The 18,003-nt window shown below is 41.0% G+C and overlaps 2 protein-coding genes and 1 non-coding gene across 6 annotated transcripts in view; 2 read left to right on the top strand and 1 right to left on the bottom strand.

Annotated features, from left to right (window-relative positions):
• The window catches only part of TRMT2A (tRNA methyltransferase 2 homolog A), a 13,132-nt gene extending 6,685 nt beyond the window's left edge, over positions 1-6,447 (bottom strand). For 2 of the 3 annotated variants that reach the window (XR_005829219.1, XM_040602725.1), the window contains exons 1-8: positions 5,825-6,447; positions 4,991-5,099; positions 4,314-4,495; positions 3,318-3,432; positions 2,939-3,054; positions 2,177-2,288; positions 1,110-1,232; positions 365-440 (exon numbers count right to left, since the gene is read on the bottom strand). Coding sequence is in view for 2 of the 3 variants with exons in the window: in XM_040602725.1 (XP_040458659.1) it covers positions 365-440; positions 1,110-1,232; positions 2,177-2,288; positions 2,939-3,054; positions 3,318-3,432; positions 4,314-4,495; positions 4,991-5,099; positions 5,825-6,441 (1,450 nt within the window). In the remaining variant the exon portion in view is untranslated. The remainder of the gene's footprint in view (positions 1-364; positions 441-1,109; positions 1,233-2,176; positions 2,289-2,938; positions 3,055-3,317; positions 3,433-4,313; positions 4,496-4,990; positions 5,100-5,824) is intronic. The other variant, XM_040602739.1, reaches the window with a different exon arrangement.
• Positions 6,427-18,003, top strand: RANBP1 (RAN binding protein 1). Of its 2 annotated transcripts, none has more exons than XM_040602753.1 (6): positions 6,427-6,481; positions 9,018-9,154; positions 10,965-11,122; positions 13,062-13,190; positions 15,087-15,152; positions 16,116-18,003. In XM_040602753.1, exons 1-6 carry the CDS (start codon positions 6,440-6,442, stop codon positions 16,238-16,240), a joined length of 657 nt encoding a protein of 218 aa, XP_040458687.1. In that variant the 5' UTR covers positions 6,427-6,439; the 3' UTR covers positions 16,241-18,003. The 2 variants fall into 2 exon arrangements, with proteins under 2 accessions (XP_040458687.1, XP_040458697.1); XM_040602763.1 differs by lacking the exon at positions 6,427-6,481 and adding an exon at positions 7,014-7,125.
• Positions 15,233-15,365, top strand: LOC121082810. The gene has a single exon (XR_005826141.1). It is a non-coding gene; the product is annotated as a small nucleolar RNA SNORA77 (small nucleolar RNA).

Below are 18,003 nucleotides of genomic sequence, written 5' to 3'. Positions count from 1 at the left end.
ATCACTGGTACTTCAGATCATTTAAACATTAATCTGAGCATCTTCCATTATCTGGACTAAAGCAAATTCCCACAAAAACTAGCTACTGTTAATGTTTTATTTATGAGGGTAACTATGACTTCACCTCACTTTTACACTGAAATGTTCTGGTTTTGCAGAAAAAAGTAGCTAGCTGTTAGTCAACAGGAAAACCGATCTTACAGACTAACACGGTATTTGTTTTCAAGAGAGATTAAGTGTTTAAAATGGACAAGATTACTATCAACAACATGTAATTCCAAGCTGCTTAGATAACGTAAAGAGAAACTAGCTATTCAACTACTATGCTTCTTAACAAAGGTCTTAGCATTTTAGCTTAACTAACCATTAATCTGGGCGTTCACTTTGGCATCCTGCACAGCTTCTTGGCAGAGTTCAATTCCAATCACTTTCTTTACTTTCTATAGAATCAAGAGAAAAAAAAACCCATCTGGTATGTAAATGGAAGTTTAACCATTATTCGTAGCATTAGCAATTAGCTAGTACTCGTGAACGTTGACTAGTACCTGGTTGGAGAATTACTGCCTTGCAGCCAGAAAAAAGGCTGAGAAGGGACCTGTGCAAATGAACAGGGACTTTTAGACTGAAATTGTGGGATGAATGCCATTTATCCCAACTGGTATGCAACAGACTCCAGTTATGCTGGTGTCTTTCTTTGGCGAGGGGCAGGGGGTGGGTGGGTGGGGAGGGGGGCAGACTCCGTTATATGGTCTAGCAAGCTCTGCTCTAAAAATTGTATAAGAAACCTTGGTTATTCAGATCCAAAGCTTTCTAAGAAAGCCCAAACTAGATAAGTGGATAGATTCTAGTAAATTTTGGCTGTCCTGCAGAACTACAGCCTCTTTTGACTGAATTAGTTTCAGCATAGTTCAGGCTGCTCGACAGAAGGGTGAGTTTTTGTAATAATTTGGTAAAACAGCTGCAGGCAGTTTAATGAGAAATAATTTTTAAAAATTAAGATAAAAGTGTTGCATTTTAAGTACAAGTATTTTCTTTTATTGTAAACACAGCTAAAGATCTACATCTGTTAAAAAGTAGCTTATATCCGGGAGGAGAAACTGCTTACTCGCCTTTGCCAAAGAAATGCCAATAGTTCCTGTCCCACAGCAAATGTCAAGCACCGTGCTCTCTTGGCTCAGCTGCGCCCAGTCCCTGATGGCTGTGTACAGAACTTCTGCAGCTTCTGTGTTTACCTGCAAAATTAGGTTCTGAACAGGTCTACTTCTTCATAAATAGTCAATGTGCTTTAATGAGTCTTAGGAAAGCATGTTTTCTTTGTCTTGTTTCTAAGAAATACATCTCTGAAAAGTAATGTTTTGTTACCTGTGTTCTAGTAAAAAATGACTTGTTCTACAGTACCTAAAGAGCAAGTCTGGAAACTAGAGGAGAGAGCAAACAAAATAATTAAGCAAAATCCTAAGCAACAAAGTGAAGTCCAGACTTTAAAAATACTTGCTCTCCTTGAATAGGAAATAGTAGAGATACAAAACCAGGGGAATATAACATGACACTACATCCAGCAAGCTTTATTTTAACCTTGTTTGTGATACTGCTTTAAAGTAAATGCTGTAATTCCACATTATGGCTAAGGAAGTTTTCTAAACCCGTGCCTCTACAGCAAGCGTATTCTTTGTCTTAAAAGAGCAAGCAAAGCACACCATGTGGAAAAAAACAGTAGCCTCTAATCTATGGTAAATAATAGAAAATACAGTTTACTTCCATGTATTTACAATGGCAAGCAATAATACACTTCCTATTTCAATACTTTCAACAGCACAGGTACCTGCTGAGGTTTTAAAGTGTTGGAAGGGCAGAAAGATGTTTTGGAAAAACAAACCAAAACTAGTACTACAAAGATTCCTGAAATACGTACTACACGTTCTGTATATATAAATGCTGCCACTCAACAGGAGGGAAATTATACTGAACTCTTAAAAAAACAAGTTGTCTTCAACATGCCCCCATCAAGTTTACACTCACTGTTTTTATAGCTGAACGTAATACTCAAAAAGTATTAATCACAGCAAATATATAAAAGATTAAGTCTCTAGATGTAGCATCTTATTGTACAGCATTAGCCAAGCTTAAGGGCGTTAACGCAAACCCAGTTAAATTAGCAACTTTGTAACATCCTTACTTGAAAAAATGCATGAGGAGAAATTCTAAATTTTAGGCCAAGAAGTTCTTCATAGATGTACTTATCACCAGCCACGTGCTCCAAAGGCAAGTCTTCTAGATTGGGAGATTTCCTAGGGGGCAGCGGGGGCAAAGGCACAGGGAGACAAAGTAAAGGTGGGCGGTGGGGACAGGGGGGGAGACAACAAACATGTTTGTTACAATTTTTACCAAAGCTGTAGTCATCTTAAAAATTGTAGTACTACATACAAAGCTGTAATTTAGTGGGCCAACATTTATCGTATCTTTTTAGAGACTATCTTCTTGGCTATTTCTTTCTTAACAGTGTACACTTGTTCCATCAATGTAACAGTAGGACCTACGTTGTCTCTAGATGAAGATGTGAGCCTTGTTATCTGTGGAAGAGGATGGGGAGATGAAAAATATAATCATGTAAAATAGGGAAGAAAGGAGGCAGAAGTTACTTGTTGACAATAATAAATACCCATCTACTGCAGTAAACACTTCTACAGCCTGACAGCCAGTGAACAGTAGTGGGTTCACCCAGTGAAACTCCACCTGCCTTTATCCAGTGGACACTACAGGAGAGCGGGACATTTCAGGAGTCTCTCGTGGAAAAGGTAAAACAACTGTTGAACAAATTAGCAACACTGCTGCTACTTTTGAAATAGATGAAATAATGATGTGGAAGTGCCACCCACTTTGCAAACACTGAAATTCCAGCCATGAGCACAATACCCCGAAGCACAGTTCACCCCCTTACCTTTGTCCTTCCTCCACAAAGTACAGAGAGGTAACACCACTGCTCTTTCCCATCCCTTCCGTGAAGTATTTTGCCAGAGATATTTTCAGGTCAGCTAGCTCTTCTTTACTTAATTTCTAAAGGTTCCATTTGAAAGAAGGGAGAAGAATCATCTTAGTGACTTAAAGATAGGATTTAGTGTATGCCTTCTATAATAAGCATATTAATTACTTGTTCATTTCCATGTATCAGATTAGTCTAAATAGCAGAGCAGTAATGCAAGGTAAACTACACCAAGTAATTATTCTATTTCTCTTTTGCACGCACAACTTATAAAATCAAATTTATGTAATTTTACATCTATGTGCCTGGGCTGCGCATGACGTATCAACTTAAATACCTGAGGATTAAAATAAACAATGGCCATGATGTGGCCAATCCTGCTGGTACGGACTGTGAGCTGTTTCCAGTGACCTTCGTAGGTTTCTGGGCTGTAAACTGAGTAAGAAGTTGACCTGCAATTTTCAGAAGCTCAGTTACTTAACAGAGAACTATTTTTTTGCATAATATTCAACAGTTTAATGAAGCAAAAGCAGCTCCTCATGCAAAGCGATGAAAAATGTTAAGTAGAGAGGTTACATTGACTTGTCAAGAATAGAGTGACTTCCACATCTTAATTAAGAAAAAAGGGGAAAAAGAGATTGATGAATAGATAATATCTCCTAATGCAGAATAATCTCTGCCCGCTTCTCACATTCCTCTTACCCATTTTAACCCATACAAAATTATAGATAGGATATAGGCTGCTTCTCACCACATTCAGATAGTGACACAACCTTTTATAATGCCTTAATTGGCTTCTGTGCATCATACCAAGGTCAAACTCTCCATGATTCTTCAGAGGTTTCCATTTTTGAGGATTTAATTGCTATTTAAAGAAACCACTCCCTTTCCTAAAAAGTACTGTTGCTTACATTTACACCTTATGTTTTGTTCCTTGTTGTAGGATGATTCTTCATCCAAGGAAGCAACTGACCTTTGTTCTTCAAATTCCTCTTTTAAAAAGCCTTTTTCTGAGTATTTCTTTACAGTTAGTGAAAGAAGCTCTCAAATAACAGACACTTTTTCTTGTAGACTTATACACTGCTCGCAATAAAGCTGGTGTTCAGCTGGCACCTGTCCCTCCATCTCAGAACAGCTGAGCAAGAGCAAGGGAAAATACTCAGTGATCTAGGCACGAGATGCGAACATCAAAGAATTGCTGAATACTGAGTGTGGCATATCTTCAGTCTTAAAGCTCAGAACAAACACTAAGCTTTACATAATACTTAATTTTATAAATATTTTTAGTAAGATATCAAAACCTTTATGGATAACTCATTTTACTTATGCTCACCTTATGTAGTCTTGGAAAGCTTTTACTACTTTTTTGGCAATAGCAGGAATGTGAATAGTATCAAATGGCTCCACTACAGCACATGTACCACCCTTATATTTGCCAAGACGACAACCCACAGTTTTGTCTTCTTGATTTACACCAATCCCAATCAAGAACTCACATTTGTTGCGATATTCAGTCTAGATTTAAAATAAAGTTATGTAAGATATTTACACAGCACTTATTTGTACATGCCAAGTTTCTCCTGAAACAACCCTCATATGGTTAAATGTATTTGCAGATGGACACAGGACATTTAGTTTATATGGAAGATATTAATGGATTTTGATGTATGAGAACTAACAGCAATAATGAAAAAGTATTAGTAAGTCTTGTTATTTAAAGGGCAAAATATAGCCTCTGTTGAAGAATGTTTGTATTAGCCTACAACACAAGCTTGCAGGGACAGCATATTGATCTTTAAAAGTAGAATAGCCAGTTAATTGTAACTATTCTTCGGCTTCCTGTCAGTATTTCCACACAGTATTTACATGAAAGGCAACGATGTCTAAAAATCATCATTCATGATAATATGAAGTCAAATACTCAGTTTGTCCACTGTCTCTTAACACCAAATGACCAACTGAACCGCAAGCGCGCTGAGCCCCGCTCCATACATCACCCAGGTTAGTTACCTGCACCGGGGACGCTTTCACTCCCTCTAGCGGGCAACACAATTTATTGTACTTCTGCTTCTGCAGGAACAACCAAGGTAACAAAGCTCTGTTGTTATTTCCTATTTCCCTGCCCAAATCAGAAACGAAAACGGTAAAGGACACATTTAGAAAAAATGAGGTTACCAGTTGCAAAAGACATTTTTTCTTTTTTCTTTTTTTTTTTTTTTGCATAGGCAAAAAAAAAAGTACTAGATTATCAGATGAAGAGTATTTCTTCCACAAGATTTTTTTAACAAACCCCCTCCAACTTTTTACGAGGTGTAACCTGAAAGAATAAGAGTTAAATGTAGTTACAAAGGTATGAACTATACTTAGCAACGTACCCATGCATGAAGAGAATGACGATTTTATCTACGTGAGTAAAGCAAGAGAGGTAAGTGATACTTTGATCTACAAAGACCAGGCATAAAAGTTTGAGTGGATTTCTGAAGAACAAATCCCAACCATCGCGTACCATCTCTACAGATGGATTCCCCCTTACACCACTTGACAGCGCCAATTCTTTTTTTAAGGGCACAAACATCCTTTTGCTTAGGCCTATGTAACAACAGCCCTTCATTTAGCAGTTTTTCGAGGCTGACCAAGAACAGCAATAGCAAGTTTTATCAGCTGGAGCAGTTTTTAGGCCCTAGCATTGGAGGTTATATTTTATTGACTTTGTCAGGGGATCTGGGTTTTGACCTACCTCTAAATTACTTTATTTTAGAGATAGCAATTTGTGCCATCTTAGCTCTATCCCATCGTAAGGCCAAGTCCCACAAACATTACGGTAGCTCTACAAACAGGAATTACTTTGTCAGCTTCTGCAGCACTTGCTCACACTCCTGCCGCTTCTTGGCCAGCTGCTCCCCATAGGGCACGCTCCACAGCGGGGTCACCACATCAGCTATGCGCTTGCTCAGGGGCTCCTCTCCGCTGGCTGCAGAGAGCACGGGCCGCTTTGCCTCGCCCTGCTCTTGCTCCAGCTCCCCTTCCTGCTTGCGTTTCTTGGCGATGGGGTCGGCTTTGGGCTTGGCCAGCCGGACGCTCAGGGCCCGGCTCTTCCACATGGCCCCGTGAAGCACCCGCATGGCCTTGTCCCGCTCCTCCTCGCTCTTAAACGTGACGAACGCGAACGTCTGCTTCCCAAACAGTTTTATCTTATGAGGATTGAGTCCGTATTTGGCGAGGAACTTTTTCACGTCATTGAACCCGATGTATTTGGGGAGGTTTTGTATTTCTACTTTATAGATCTCGGAGGTAAACAGGTCTCCCTTAATGTATCCGTACACGTCGGGGCAGGCTGCGGGGCTCCCCGCGGTGTCATCCCCGCCGCCACCGGCCTTGCTTTCCAGCTCAGCCCCGTCTCCAGCCTCCGGCGCAGGAGCCGCGACGCACGGGGGGTCGCCCCGCCCGCCCCCTTCCGCCATGCTCCCGCCGGCGCCAGCCTCCCCTCGGCCCGGACACCAGGTCAACCCCCGTCCGCGGTCCCCGCGGCCCGCGCGCACCTCGCGTTCCCTCGTGCCGGGGCCGTGGGGGCGGGGCCGTGGCGTCACCGACGGGCCGTCGCGAAACGAATGGGGGGCGCGGGGAGAAATGGTCCGGTTTTAGGTTGTTGGGTTTTTTTTAAATGTCCGCCCCTCACCGCTACTTCTTCAGGTCTGTCGGGTCGGCCGCGTCGCTTGAAAGTAGCGCTAGAAGCGACGGAAGCGCTGTCCCGCGCCGTCACCGCGCGAGCGCCATCTTGGATCGAGGCGCGGGGTGCCCGCCGCCATGCCGCGAGGGCTGATGGGAGGCGCCTCGGCAACGGGACGGCAGAAAACAACCTTTACCGGGGCGGGGCGGGCCGGGCCCGGGACGCAGGGCGGCGCCGCGGGTGGCGGCTGGTGGCGGGGCTGCCTCTCCTTGCGGGCCGGGCCGGGGCCGCCGCGCCGCACCGGGGGCGGGGCGGGAGCGCGGCGCTGAGGGACAGCGCGTGCTTCCCATCGGGCCTTGCGGCGGCGCGGGCTACGGGAATGAGGTAAAGGCGGGAGGGGCGGGGGCGCGCGGCAGGAAGCGCGGCGGGCAGGCGGCGAGCGCAGCGCGGCGGGCCCGGCCCCATGGCGGACACCAAGGTGAGGGCGGCGGGCGCGCTGGGCGGGGATGGCGGGCGCGGGCGGAGGAAGCAGTGTGGCCCGGAGGAAGCAGCGCGGCCCGGGGTGGCGGATGGCGGCGGGAGGGTAACGGAAACAGGTGGGGCCCGGCCGGGGGCGGCGGGCCGGAGGAAGGCCCCCAGGGTTTTGCCGGGACGGCGGCTCGGGACGGCCTCCGGGCCGAGGAGCGCAGGCGGGCGCAGGCGGGCGGGGGTCCCGTGGCCGGGCGAGGCCCGCGGGCGGGGAGGGCGAGCTAGAGGCCTGGTCGGAGGGCAGGGAGCGGCAGCGCCGCCTCGGCCCTGCGTGGCGCGGCGGGGATGCCCGTACGGCGGGGCACGCGTGTCCCCGGGGCCTGGCCTCGGCCCAGCCGGGCGCGGGAGGCGGCGGCGCTTCCCCGGCGGGCGGCAGGCAGGCCGGTGCCGCGCCTCAGGCGCCCCTGGGCCGTCCCTCTCCCCGTTTCCCCCTTTCTTCTCTCCCGCCCCTCCCCCGCCCGGCTGATCGACCCCTTGTGCCTCCCGGCCGGAGGCGCGGCCCCGCGCGCTTTATATCGCGGTGGGGCGGGATCTTATCGTGATAACGGGATCCGCTCGCTCACGTGCGGCTATTGTGACTTTGCGCTGCTCACGGCTGTTAGCTGGGTTGGCCAGCGCAGGCCGGCCGGTGCGGGACGTGCCGCTCTCCGCCGCGGGAGGCGGCCTGGGGGGGTTCAGCCGGGGTCTCTTCCACAAGATGGACCTTAACCACGTTCTTACTTTTTTCTTAGATGTGGAATATCGGGGGTTTAAAGCTAATTATAAAGCATAATCAGGACTGACTTTGCAACATTTCTTACCGAATTTCCACTTGCCCCCCCCTCCTTTTTTTTTTTTTTTTTTTTTTACTATTTAGTAAATAGTAAACTCTTTCACTTCAGTTGCTTTACACATGTGTGCTGTGTACCTGCTCTGTAAAGGGTATCATAAATAGAGCCTGTAAGAGTGGACTGTTTCATCTGTAAAGGAAAATAATATTGTAGAAGGTGTTTGTTTTCTCTCTAACTCAAACAACAACAAAAAACCCCAAATCAGTTCCCTTGACCTGAAATAGCTGTTTGTGGCCTCATTAAACTTGTAGATGAATCTCCCTTCTGGGCTTCTCTACTCAACGCTTCTTGGTGCTTATGTATGAACTATTAGAGGTGTCTGTCATTTACTTACTAGTGACATACTACAAACAATTCTTAAGCTTAATGAATGCTATGACAAATTCCTAAATAACTAAAAAGGAACTATTATTTTGGCCATTTACACATAACTTAAAGCTCCCCAAAGAGTCTTAACGCAAAAAAAAAAGTTATTTCATGAGTGTTACAACTGTGCTTCAAAAATATCATTGATTGTGGGTGATTCTAATACACGTGACTAAAATAATCAATTTCTGGATGTGGTGTGTTCCTTAAGCTGGGTTAGCTAACTGCTTTGGTGTTATGGGGTTTTTTTTTTTTAATTTTTCCCATTAATGATATGTTATTAGCCACTAAGAAATAGTAGTGGTGGTTTAATAGCATAAACCATATTATATAGGAAAAATAGTCAAATTATTTTTCCATAACCAAGAGCTGTTGCTTCAAGGCCAGGCCCCTGCATGATAAAAGTGATAGGACTAAAACATCTAGTACTCCAAAACCCACCTTTTTTTTAATGTGGTGGGGTTTTTTTAGTATAACTATATGTTGACTTTAAAGCCTTCTTTTTTCAGCTGTAGTAATTTTTCTTTTATTGTTACAGGGTATTTCAGTTACTAAGATCTAATTGCTGTCATAAGTTTTCATTTTAAATACAGATATGAGTATAGATTTTAAGAACATAGTAACTTTTGTGGTTTTTTTTCTTCAGGAAACACATGAGGAGCATGATACTTCTACTGAAAATGCAGATGATTCTAACCATGATCCTCAGTTTGAGCCCATAGTTTCCCTTCCTGAGCAAGAAATAAAAACTCTGGAAGAGGATGAGGAAGAACTCTTTAAGATGTAAGTACAATATAGGCTTAAACTTCAATGGGCTTATAAAAAGCCAGATAACTTCTTAGGAATCTCTGTGTATGAAGTGTTCATCTAAGTTGGTTGCTGTTTGCTGTGGTGGCAGAGATTGAGTGGGGGATGATTGGTAATAATGCCCCAAGAAACTGGAATAATAGAAAGGAGCTGATATGATGAATCTGGCTTTAGTATTGTTTAGCCTAAAAGAAAATATTAACTTGGATAATAATTATGGGTTTGAAATTGTGTGATCACAGTGTTAAAAGTATCATGGGAGGGGAAGTGAGATGTGAGACGTGTATAGTGTTGCTGCTGTGCATCCGCAGTTGTAAAGGGTCATGTATGGTACACTGAAACAATGAAAGCAATAGATGCAGTCCAGTATTGGGGCATTTGTGGCAGTACCTTCCTGGTGTCTTAAACATAGTTTTATCCTTAGTTTGGGCTTATTGTCAAATCAGAATAGCTTGCTCAAGATCTGTGATCAGCCTGAAGAAACACATAGGCATGAGAAGTGTTTTGGATTTGATCTATTTGTTTTAAACAGGTTTTAAAAAATACTATTTTTACTTAACCACAGAAGGCTGTTGTTTATCTAGAAGGTATACGAGTTGTCCTTATACAGATTCTAAAGCAGTGGTCAGTTTCTGACAGGTAGCATGGTGAGATCTCTGACCATTGGGCCTCCACACACATGATGTGCGGTATCAGATGGAAAGAGGAATTTATTTTTTTAATTAAAATGGAGAGGGGGGAAATAACAACAGTGTAAGTTCCAGCAGCCTGTAGGTTCATTTTTATGTCTGTAGAGAGGTGAAGGAGGAAAGGAATCCTTTTTTTGAATGCTGGTCGTTCTGATAGCTAAACCTAGGGGAATCGCCTACTGAATGCCAGCTGGACTTGCAAGGAAGGACTTGCTTTTGAACCAAGTAGTTTGTCTGCATTAGAGCATCTGTTAGAGTAGCTTGCACTAACATGACACCTTCTCTTGAAGGACCTGTCTTGTTACAAGTCCCTGTGCCTTGGTCTTCTATAGAAAAGTATATTCTCGTAGATATCCTATAGTGTGATTAGGCACTTTCTTTCCTATAGCAGTGTCTTAAACCACTCACTGCAGAACTCAAGCTCTTTCTTGTGTCAGTTTTGACTAAAGTCCGAAACTGCTCCTGTTTCTCTTTTGGCACACTGGCATCTTGGAAGATTAAACGGTACCTACCTGGAGTAGGTATGTTGCACTGCAGTACAACATGAAGCTTCCTTTATTCCCGATTTAAGAATAGCAACAACTAGTTTTTTGGAGTTAAAAGGAAATGAGTGACTAGAGGGTGAGGCGCTTTAACAGTTGATCGAACGTTGGGCTTGAATTATACAAGAGTCAGTACTTGGCCTCAAGCTGCTCAGTTTCTTAAATTAATAAATACTGCTGGTTAGATGGAGCAGTTATATTCATAATTATATACATAAAGAACTCTAGCTATAGCAAAACCTGTTAATTACCTACCTTAATTAAAATAGGTTGCCTACACCAAGTATGTTGATAGTTCCCCCCAAAGTGTGTCCAGAATGTGTTAAATTTTAGTATAGCTATTACATAATTACTAATAGTTTGTTACTAAATTTAGATTTATCATATCAGTTTCTAAATTTGTATGCTGAAGTAGAACAGGGAACTTTACAAAGGAATTGTTTTCTTTCTTGTGTGTTGCTTTTAAAAAAACAACTGTATTGCTCAGTTGAGTATGCTGTTTTGATAAATGCTTCTACGTGCAGCCTAACTTCTTAAATTCTTCTTTTTTTCAAGGCGGGCTAAGCTATTCCGATTTGCGTCTGAAAATGATCTTCCTGAATGGAAAGAACGAGGAACTGGTGATGTAAAACTCCTGAAACACAAGGAGAAGGGAACAATTCGTCTGCTCATGAGGAGGGATAAAACCCTAAAAATTTGTGCAAATCATTATAGTATGTTATACATTGCTATACTGCTTATTTTTGTTTTAAAAAATAAGCTTGTAGAATTATACGTTGTAGATTAAGAGCTTGGTGGCTTTTTTAGTAGTAGCTAGAGAATTGCTGTGTCTTTAAACAGGTGTCAAATTTATATTAGACTGTAAATATGATTATCTCTTGCTCTGCACACAAGTCTACAAGCATCAAAAACAATGAGTGCTTATTCTTATTAACAGAAGGAAGCCGTAGTTGGTTTTGTGATCAGATGCAAGGGCTGAGTCTCAAAGTGGGGAGTTTTTTCCCTTCAGACTCTGATAGTGTTGTAAAGAAAATTTAGCATGAACAGAGAGACATTATGTGGTTGCTCCCAGTGTGTGTGTGTCTGTTTTTAATGATTAATAGAGTGCTGAAAATGTAGGCCTTAATACTATTTAGGGTAATAAGTTAATGTATGTTGTCTTGTTTTCATAAAAGAATTGAGAAATTAGCAATCGTAATTTACTACTTTGAGCTCAGTGTTTGAATTGGTAGAAGCGATTGCTTCACCATCAGAAAACAGATACTGAGGTGCTAAACTAATCTGTGGCTGCCTTTCTCTGCGTATGAAATAAACTGAAATGCACACGGTATATTCAGCTAACTCATTGAAAAATGGGGCTGATGGAGCAGGAGGTGTTTGTTCCTTTGATCCTCTTTGAATAAAAATAAACATGAAAGGGCAAGACAGTCAATATAACTAGCAACAAGTAGACTAATTTGGTAATACTTCGTAACTTGCTCAAAGAGTATATATATAGTAGTCTGTCCTGTTAAATTGCATTTAGATAACTTGTTTGAAATAGCTTAATAGAAATCTGAAGTCAGAAGCCGTAATTCTTGTTTTGTTTGGGTAGATCTCAGAAAGTCAGACTTGTTTAGAGGACACAGGTGTTATTGTTTAGTAAGTGAAATGGCAAATATTAAAGCAGTCTATAATCACCAACCAATAAGAATAAACCTTTTGTTTAGGGAAATAAGTGTTGCACATATGCAAAACAAAATTGATGAGTTTATAGCGTTCATGTAAAATTTTTCTTTATCCTGGGAAAAATGCTTTAAGTATAGATTTCTTTACTGAATTTATGCTGGCTCACAGGCATAATTTCATTTAATGTTTTGCAAAAATGAAAAAAAAATTGATCTCTAAATTTAAAAAATGCAAGGATGTGAGTAGACCCTTCAGATTGCTCTCAAATGAAACAAACAACACAGGGGTCAGGGAGAAAAAAGACCCTGCTTAAGCTTTGAGTGTGTGTAGTGTAAAAAGTCTTAGAGTAGTGTGAGAAGTAACATTCCAAGTTCTCCAGTCAGTCAGGTGAAGTAATTACAGTGTCTTGGAGGAAAAGGGCTCTGTTTACTGGGAAGGAACAAATGGATTGAAAGTATGTTGTGAGGATCTCGCAGCACTGCAGAATTCCGTAATAACTTGTAGCAGAGCTTTAAACTGATGGGAGAGAAATGAACCTGATTTGATGACTAATTGTAGGAATCATACTTTTTTAAAAATGTAGCATGTAGTATTTTCAGTGTGCAAAAGAAGAACGAATGCTGCTTGTCTTTCTGAATGCCTTTTCCTCCTAAACAGTTTGACTGTTCTTTAGAGTTGTGTTTAGTGACTGCATCTCCCTTAGTACCACAATCGTTTGCTTTAAGCAAGAATTGAATCAAACCCTCAGTTTCTTAACAATAGGGTATCTAGCCTTCTTCTATACAGTAAAGGTCTTGCATCATTTTATTTGATGATGTAAGGAAAAATATATATGGGCACCATTGTCTTCTGTTTATCCAAAAGTAGTTCTGTGTAAAGTGCTATACGTAACCATCGCAGCCAGTTGTTAATAAGATTTATGGAGGCTGGTGTGGAAAACATTTACTACTGTGCTATGTACATCTTCTAATGCTTTCATTTCAGTCACGCCCTTAATGGAGCTGAAGCCTAACGCTGGGAGCGACAGGGCATGGGTGTGGAACACACATGCTGACTTTGCAGATGAAAGCCCCAAGCCTGAACTTCTGGCAATCCGATTTTTAAATGCAGAGAGTGAGTGGACTGGCACTGAACTTACATTGCTTGTATACTGTTACATTACACTCAACGTCTTAGTGTTACTGTAAACCACTGTTGTAGATATACTGTATCTTACTACTGCATGGTACTGTTAGCTAATTACTGTTTAACTGAGAGAAGTTGGTTAATCACTTAATTGTATGTGTTGGCAAAACAGTGTAATAATTAGATCTGCAGTAATACAGAGCTTTCTGCCCTAGGCATGTTTTTTAACTTAAGCCATTTCATGCAAGTGAAATGCCAATTAGAATAAAACTAAAAGCAGTAATGCTGTGTAGTAGAGATTAATACATGCAGCTTGCTTTCGTTTATCTCGGGTGCCCAATTGTAGTTAAGATTACATTTTTGCATTAGAAGCAAGGAGATAGTGACCTGAGATTTGTGGTATTTTTTAAATAATGAACTAGGTAGTCTCTTTTTTTGTTTAGATTAAATGGAACACTCAGTGAAAAGTGTTTGTCAAACCCAGCTATCATACACTAGTTGGTGGGTTTTTTCTGGAGTTATTATGTTGACAACCAGAACAGAAAGTAGGTTTGTAGTTACACGTGGATCAGCTAGTAGGGTTGAATGATAGTGTAGCTTTCCCAGCTCCTTAGGATCAAAGAACTGTTTTGGGGGTATTTTTTTCTTGAAAAAGGAGGCAAAATGAAAGGGAAAAATTGTTGCATTTCCTGCTTTACCATTTGCCACACAAGTTTAGTGTGTTAGCCACCTCTTCTCCCTACATGCTAGATGGCTAATAAAGTGGCTGTGTATTTTTAAACTAGATGAATTTGCCTACATCTGGGATAGTATATATCTTGCTTCCTTTTCCTCAAGTCTCCAGCATCGTATTGTTTAGCCAAATAAATCTTTCTGGTTCACCTCCTTAGTGCTTGCTCCTTTCTTAATCAAATAGGAAGTTAAAGGGTGTTGTTAACTATTTGTTCACCTCTGAAAGAAAAATCTTTCCCTCTTTGAGGTAGAGGTTGTTCAGCTTACTGAGCGTTTGTCTTGAAGGATTAGCCCTCTTTGCCTGTTTACCCTTTGCAGTACTGACTGAGCAGATGAAGGGCACACATGTCTGTTCACCTGTCAAGTATCTTTCCTTTTTGAGATCGTTGAAAAGGAATCAATACAAATACTTCCTGGAGTAGTTTCAGAGTGGCTTCTGAATTCCTGTGGGGCAACAGTGACCTCATGTGGTCAGTCAGGCCGAGTTGGCATACCAAATTACCTGCTTTACAGTTCTGGTGTTAGAAAGTACTGGCTTTTGTGGCTTGTTGCTTGTGTTACTTGTGCAGAAATGCTGTTGTAACTTGATCAGCTGCTTGGAATGACTATTAAATCAAGTGGTAGTTTAGGCCAAAATATAACAAAGGTTTTGTTTCCTTAGCTGTTGTAGGCAGGAATAGCTTGAGTCCAGGCTTTTGGGTATTGAATCTGAATGCTGTACCAATGAAACAGCCTTTATCTTCCATTCTTGATGCTAAAACCCTAAGTTATGGTAAGGATGTGGAGACTTTCTAGGGTATAATGGAGCTGGCAATGGTAGTAATTCAAAGGTGATGTTCAGGTTTTTGCTTACAGATAGTCATATGAGCAGTCTCTGATACCATATTCTTAATTGTATAGTCTAGGGACAGCTGGGAGTCACAATAATCACATTGTAAGTATTTTGCAAAATAAGCTGTTTTAGTAGACTTGCTAAAGAAAAGTAACTGTTCCTTTTTCATAGCATCTTGTATAATTTTAAACTAGATTACTTTTTAAGTGCCTAGGAATTTTGTTTACATGAAACTCATGTATCTTTCCTCAAGACTGGATATATTCAACATTACAAGGAGGTGAAAGTAATGAAAAAAAATACTGTCTTTACTGAAACAGATGCTCAGAAATTCAAGGCAAAATTTGAAGAATGCAGGAATGAAGTAGACAAGAGAGCAAAGAAAGGTAAGGTTAAAAGTCTGCACCATGCCACTTTTTCTAGCTGTTTTAGTGGTTATAGCCATCTGGAGTATCATTGTGTTTTAGCAGACTCACTCTGTACTGAACTGCAGCCTTCAGTTCAGGTGCTTTTTCTGTCTGCGAGAGTAATAGTTCACAGGAGTGTCAATTGCCTTCTTTCTTGTGGAAGGCTGTTACAGTTGCTGTTGGGACATAGCTTTTTTCAGAAAAGCTACTAAGGAAACATTTCTGTTTTATGGTACACAAATGAACTGCAGCCACAGTGATATTTCCTCCTTCCAGCTTCCCTTCCCAAATTCCACAAATACATAATCTTGCAAGTAGAATACTAAATATTTTTAGTTAATGTGTATGAAGTAGCACCACTTCACAGGTCTCTCTTCATTTAATAGATTAATGCACCACCTTGTAGAATTGCCTGTCTGACAAGATTATTTCACCATGTAAAATGAACACTTCCATCTTTCTGAAGTATAGATTACTAGCGATCCGCAGTCAATGCTCTTCAGGATATTTAGATTGGAATTTTTCAGTCTTAAGAACTTCCTGTTCCCCAGTTTGAAACTGAGGAACTTGGCTTTTGGCTAAGATAAGCAAGAAGCTAGGTACTTGAGGCATTTACTTGACTGGACACTGTATTGAGTCAGTTACTGGTAACAGCAAAGCTGACCAAGTGTTACATGCTTATCAGTCACTATAATTGGGGCCTCATTTAGCAATTAAAATATGCAAGTTGTATTTCTTGAATTCTGACATCGGAGATAATTACCAAAGGAAAAGAAATTGAATGAATTGCTCTAGTGCTCAGCAGAGAATTTCCTTACTTTTTGTTCTTATTCTCAATACTACCTGTCTCCCTCCCCCCCTCACCTTCCACTTCTCTTTCCCCCTGTAACACGAAAAACCATTACTGCCTGTATGTAACTTTTTTCCTAATCAATCTCTTAGCAGGCACAGACAAAAATGATAGTGCTGATAAAGTTGCTGAAAAACTAGAAGAGCTTTCTGTAAAGGAAGAGAGCAAAGAATCTGAGAAGAAAGAGACCAAGGAAAAAGCTGAAGAAAAGCAATAAATCATCCTGGGCCTTGCAGTTTTTCCTTTACACTTTTTCTTTTTCCTTTTTTTGGTTTTTTTTTTTTTTTTTTGTTTTGTTTTTAATTTTTACAAGGGACTTTATACAGAACTGAATTCAACATTCAGGTTGTTTTTTCTAAGCTTTTGCCCTTTTGAAGATGTCTTGAGAAAATCCATTCCCCAGTCATGAAAATGTACTGTGCTAACTTTCTTTTCCATAGTGGAAAAGAAACTTATTTATAGTCATCCAAAAGAGTGAATAAAATAAACTTGAAAACAGCATCAGAGGACAGAACCAAGTTTTCTATATACTTTAAAGGCTTATGAATACACTTGTTTCATTGGGTGTTGAGATACGTATCATCATACCTGTGGATTAACTAGGTTAACAGACTTCACCAACAGGGAAGATTAAGATTGCATCCATGTTTCTTATATGGCTTCTAAAACTGTAATATAACAGACCTTTCACACTTGCTGCTGTGTGTTCCTGAGCAGGGAATGTGCCTGTGGTTCTTGAAATACAGCTGACTTCTGGAATTGGGTGATAGAGCATTCCAGGCATACTATTAATGATGATCCATCAGACAGTGAAAATAAGAGTGGGAGAGAAAATTGATTACGTGAGACTTGAGAAGTATTTTCCTCTTACAAAACAAAATATTCCCCCAACCCCCAATTTGCAAATGCTTGACCAGCACAAAGTACTTGTTGCTGTGGTCCCAGGTCTTCCATGGCGTGCTACTGGCTGACGGAAGGCAGCAGCAGCCGGTTATGGTGTATACAAAGGAATCTTAAACTGAGTACCTTACTATGAGATTCCCCATGTCAGCATATCATAAAAGTTATTTTCTAAACCTTAGAAGCTTTTTTCCAGGGCTCTGGAGCTTGCATTGTTTTTAGAAACTGGGAGGGGTTCTGAGCTTTTAAGTTGCATGGTGGGAGGCTGTCCCTCTTTGAGAGTGGCAGTCTGACTGTTCACTTTGGAACAGTTAGTTAGGTTGTACACCCTTGAGGGGCACTTTCCTTGCCAGAATGAGCAAATTGATCAAATCTCTTCCCTGCAAGTGTTTTCTGTTTATCCAGTTTCAAGTTAGTGCTAAAGAATAGGAAAACAAACTATAGTAAACAATAAAATCGCTTTTTTTTGTCTGGATAGATTAATTGGATTTCATTGTTAATCACTAATACAAGAATAGTGTTAGGATAGCAATGGAATTCTGTAATACTGTTTCCAAAATGGTTATGAAAACTGGGCAGAACTTGCTAAACTTTAAGACTGTATGATGTTAACATTGGAGAGCAAGACCTTTTCATCTTCATAAAGAGGCTTTCCAAAGTAGGTCAGGCTCTGCAGTCTACCTGAGGAGAATATATTTTTTTAAAAAATCTTGTATTTCTACTTGGCACTGCCTTTCAATGATACAATGAATTAGTCAAATCTGGAACTGTAATTAAGGTACTCACTTCATTCAAACTAAGTAATTCCTTTGGTGTTGTGCATGTTTCCCTTCAAGTACAGCAGATATCAAAAGTCTGTTAATTAACAAAAATGGTTGAAAGGCAAAATAAAATGCTCTTCGGTGTTTCTGGTTTGGAAATAACAAGACAAAGCTATTCTGAAGTACTTAACATTTGAATGTAAAAGCCAAATCTTTATCCATGAGTCACTGTAAAGTCTCTGATCTGATGTCAAAGTGTGTCTAAATTGATAGAAATTACATTTTAAAATTTCAAAATAAATATAAATTTTCATTTTGA

Source organism: Falco naumanni, chromosome 1 (genome assembly GCF_017639655.2).
Source record: "Falco naumanni isolate bFalNau1 chromosome 1, bFalNau1.pat, whole genome shotgun sequence".
In the NCBI taxonomy this organism is placed as follows: Eukaryota; Metazoa; Chordata; class Aves; order Falconiformes; family Falconidae; genus Falco; species Falco naumanni.
This window is presented reverse-complemented; position numbering and strand designations above follow the sequence as displayed.

Coding starts and splice junctions, on each gene's coding strand:
- RANBP1 (XM_040602753.1), top strand. CDS start 6,440: ATGCTCCCGCCGGCGCCAGCCTCCCCTCGGCCCGGACACCAG. Junction 13,191..15,086: donor CCGATTTTTAAATGCAGAGA/GTGAGTGGACTG, acceptor TTACTGAAACAG/ATGCTCAGAAATTCAAGGCA. Junction 15,153..16,115: donor AGACAAGAGAGCAAAGAAAG/GTAAGGTTAAAA, acceptor TCAATCTCTTAG/CAGGCACAGACAAAAATGAT.